The sequence below is a fragment of the Lactuca saligna genome, chromosome 4 (assembly GCF_052625555.1).
Source record: "Lactuca saligna cultivar CGN05327 chromosome 4, ASM5262555v1, whole genome shotgun sequence".
NCBI classification, from domain to species: Eukaryota; Viridiplantae; Streptophyta; class Magnoliopsida; order Asterales; family Asteraceae; genus Lactuca; species Lactuca saligna.
In genome coordinates, this window is record NC_136420.1 from 230,034,917 (window position 1) to 230,038,560 (window position 3,644).

Genomic DNA, 3,644 nt, shown 5'->3' on the forward strand with positions numbered 1-3,644 from the left:
AAAATAAGTTTTTTTAATGGTGACCGGCATCTGTGGGTTATGATTCTTTGTTTACCGGTGATAATCTGACATGGATTATTAAAACACATTACATCAAACATAAGTGCCACAAGGATATCGATTCACCATCAAGGGTTCTCAGTGAAGGGTGAAATCGATATCTAGGGTTCTTACATAATGGTGAACAGTGAACTCGTGACAGTGAAATTGATCTTTACAGAAGGTGAAGGAAAGTTAGTCGATTGTGCAGCAAGGGTTCTCAGCATGTCTCGTGCAGCAGGCGTGTCTCGTGACTCACTCAACATTGATGTCTACCATAAAGGTGTTTTTTCTCCTAATCCCTTGGTTTACTTTCATCCTGATAAAGTACCTATTATGGGGCTAGATGTACGTAACATGGATTTCAAGAAGTTCAAGACCTATCTCCAAAAATTGATCAACAATAGATGTCGGGATATGTATTACTGTCTTAAAAATCGGTCCCTCGTAGATGGGTTAAGGGAGCTCAGGGATGAAGATGATTATGTTAGGTTCCTTGATGCTGGGTTTGATGATGATGATAATCAAATAAGTATCTACATTGATGACCATCATGAACCCTTACTAGATTAGATTGAAGAAGAAAAAGCTGAAGAATGGGATAGTGGTACTGAAACATATGAAGATGATGTGGACTCGGTATTATCGGATGATCTATCGGTGGACCATGAAGCTGATGATGAGGGCATTCAATGGCCTGAAGTTGTTGATCCTTTTTTGTCACAGAAGAACCTTATTCCACAAAGAGGCATAGAGGAAGAAGCTGGTGGTAAGGTAAAAAAATATCCTATTCACGATCCAAACCAAAAATGGGACACTATGATGCCTGAGTTAGGTATGAAATTCTCTGATCGAGATGAACTGAAACATATGTTAACAAATTATGATGTGTCTAAGGGTTATTCATTGTCGTATGAAAAAAATGAGGCAAAAGCATTGTTAGTAAGGTGCAGTAAAAATGAAAAAGGGAATCCATCTTGCCCTTTTAGACTATGGGCTAGTCCCATGAACAAGGAAAATTCATTCCAGATCAAGTCACTAATTGATAAACATAATTGTGCTAGATAACAAAAATTGGGTTGTCTTGTTATGTATAAGTGGATTGGAAAAATGTTAATACCTGACATTTTGGAAAGGCCTAAGTTTAGCTATAGGAAAATGGCAGAAGTGGTTAGGAAAGACTATGGTCTCAAGGTAAGTCTTGGGCAGTGTAGAAATGCCAAGTACTTTGCACTAGATGAGATTTCAGGCAATTTGGTAAGCCATTATGAGAAATTGTGGAATTATGGTGCTGAGTTATTGAGGGTTAATCCTGGGTCAATAGTCTTGATCGAGACAAATCATACGCCTGATGCTACACACTACGTCAAAAGGATGTATATTTGCCTGAAGTCTATCAAGGATGGCTGGATTGAAGGATGTAGAAGGGTTATCGGTGTTGATGGTTGTTTTTTGAAGGGTATTTGTAGAGGTGAGTTGTTAACAGCCATTGGTAGGGACGCAAACAACCAAATATATCCTCTAGCATGGGCTGTTGTGCCAGTTGAAAACAAGGAAACTTGGATGTGGTTCTGTGATCTTCTACTTGAGGACATTGAGATGGGAGATGGTAGGGGTCTTACAATTATTTCAGACCAACACAAGGTGTGTTATAGTTTACATTTTACTTACTATATTATGTGTTATTATGTACTTTAAAACTGAAATTTGTTATCACCTTGTAGGGTTTAATGGAGGCTGTTAAGGAAAGGGCACCATCATGTGAGCATAGGAATTGTGCCCGACACATCTATGCCAACTTTAAGAAGAAGGGGTTCACGGGTGTTGAGTTTAGGAGGTTATTTTGGAGGGCTGCAAAGGCTACAACCGATTCCAATTTTTGATCATACATGAGGGAAATTCGTACAATGTCCATAGAATCTTATGAGCACCTGATAGAAAGAGACCCAAATACATGGTGCAGAGCAGTCTTTGAACCTCAGATTTGTTGTGATGCCGTGGAAAACGATATATCTGAATCTTTCAATGCAGCAATTGTAGAGGCCCGGAAGAAACCAATAATAACAATGCTGGAAGAAATCAGATTGTACGTGATGGAGAGGATGTACAATCAAAAGAATAAGGGGCATAAGTGGGACATGGAAATCTGCCCCTCTATTAGAAAGAGGATTGAGAAGATGAAAGAAGAACAAAGGTATATTATTTAATTGTAAGTGATTTAATATGAAATAACTTACCTTCTTAATATGATTTCAGGTACTGGGATGTTATTCCAAGTGGCGAGGAAGAATATGAAGTAAAATTAGCCCATGAAGTTTATGTTGTTCACCTTGAAAGCAAAACTTGTGGTTGCAGAGCCTGGCAACTCAGTGGTATTCCTTGTATGCATGCCATTGCTGCTATATTATACCTGAATGGAAATGCAGAGGACTATGTAGCCGTATGGTTTAAAACAAGCATGTTTGGAAGTTGCTATAGGTATCCAGTCAAACCAATAAATGGAGCTAACATGTGGCCTGATGTTCTATTTGATCCCATATTACCACCTCGGCGTAGGAGAATGCCAGGAAGGCCCAAAGTAATTGTCATCAAGAAGGACACAACAAGAGGCGATGTCCATTGCTCAAAGAAGGTTCGTTTTTATTTTGATTATTCATTCATCTACATTTGTATAATAATAATTATTTTTGTTTTAACAATGCAGCAAATAAAGCAACTGTTAGTGAAGGGGATGTTGAAGAAGGGGTTAGTCAAGATGGGATTAGTGAAGATGGGGTCAATGAAGATGGGGTCAACGAAGATGGGGTTAGTGAAGATGGAATTGGTGAAGAAGAGGCTGTTGAAGAAGGCGATATTGAAGACCACCAGGAGGATGAAATTGAACAACAAGAGGATGAGATTGACCATCAAGAAAATCATCACCATCAGCATCAACCTGTTTTTTTTTTTAGCATTTTGTTGCGAACAAAAGGCGATTACCTTCTGAGAGGATCACGAAACTGAAGTTAAGGAAGAAGGTGGTAACAAAAGATGGAAGTGGGGAAAGTACTGAAAATCCAGTTACTATAAACTAGGATAAGTGTGTTCTATTAGGATTATGTCAGATACTTTGAAATGGCACATCTTTTGGTGCTTAATGCACATCTTTTGGTGCTTAGGCTTGTCTTTTTGATGCTTAGGCTTGTCTTTTGGTGTTGTGCACATTTACCAACATTTAGTGCCATGTGCACATGCTTGATTATGTGGTTTAATTATGCTTTGATATGTAGTTTATTACCTTTTATGCATATTATAACAATGTACCATTTTGCCCCTATTTGTTAAAACTATGTTAAAATTGGTAAAAACTGTTTTGTGGGACCATTTTGTCAATAAAACTGCCCTTGTGTTTAAAAACCATTTACAACACAAATTACATGCATAATGTCAAACACAGGTTTTATGGACTATTTTGCCCTTGCTATTTTCAATCAATAAAAGTATGTTGCTATTATGTGTGTTTTCAGTGAAACTACCCTTGTGTTTAAAAACCATTTAAAACACAAATTACATGCATAATGTCAAACACATGTTTTATGGACTATTTTGTCCCTGTTATTATCATT

General features: G+C 37.7%; 1 protein-coding gene across 1 annotated transcript; it reads left to right on the forward strand.

Moving 5' to 3' along the window:
• The first annotated feature begins 1,197 nt into the window (after positions 1-1,197).
• Positions 1,198-1,922, forward strand: LOC145040522 (uncharacterized). The gene is made up of 2 exons (XM_078988436.1): positions 1,198-1,683; positions 1,764-1,922. The coding sequence occupies exons 1-2, from the start codon at positions 1,198-1,200 to the stop codon at positions 1,920-1,922; spliced, it is 645 nt and encodes a 214-aa protein (XP_078844562.1).
• Positions 1,923-3,644: the final 1,722 nt, after the last annotated feature.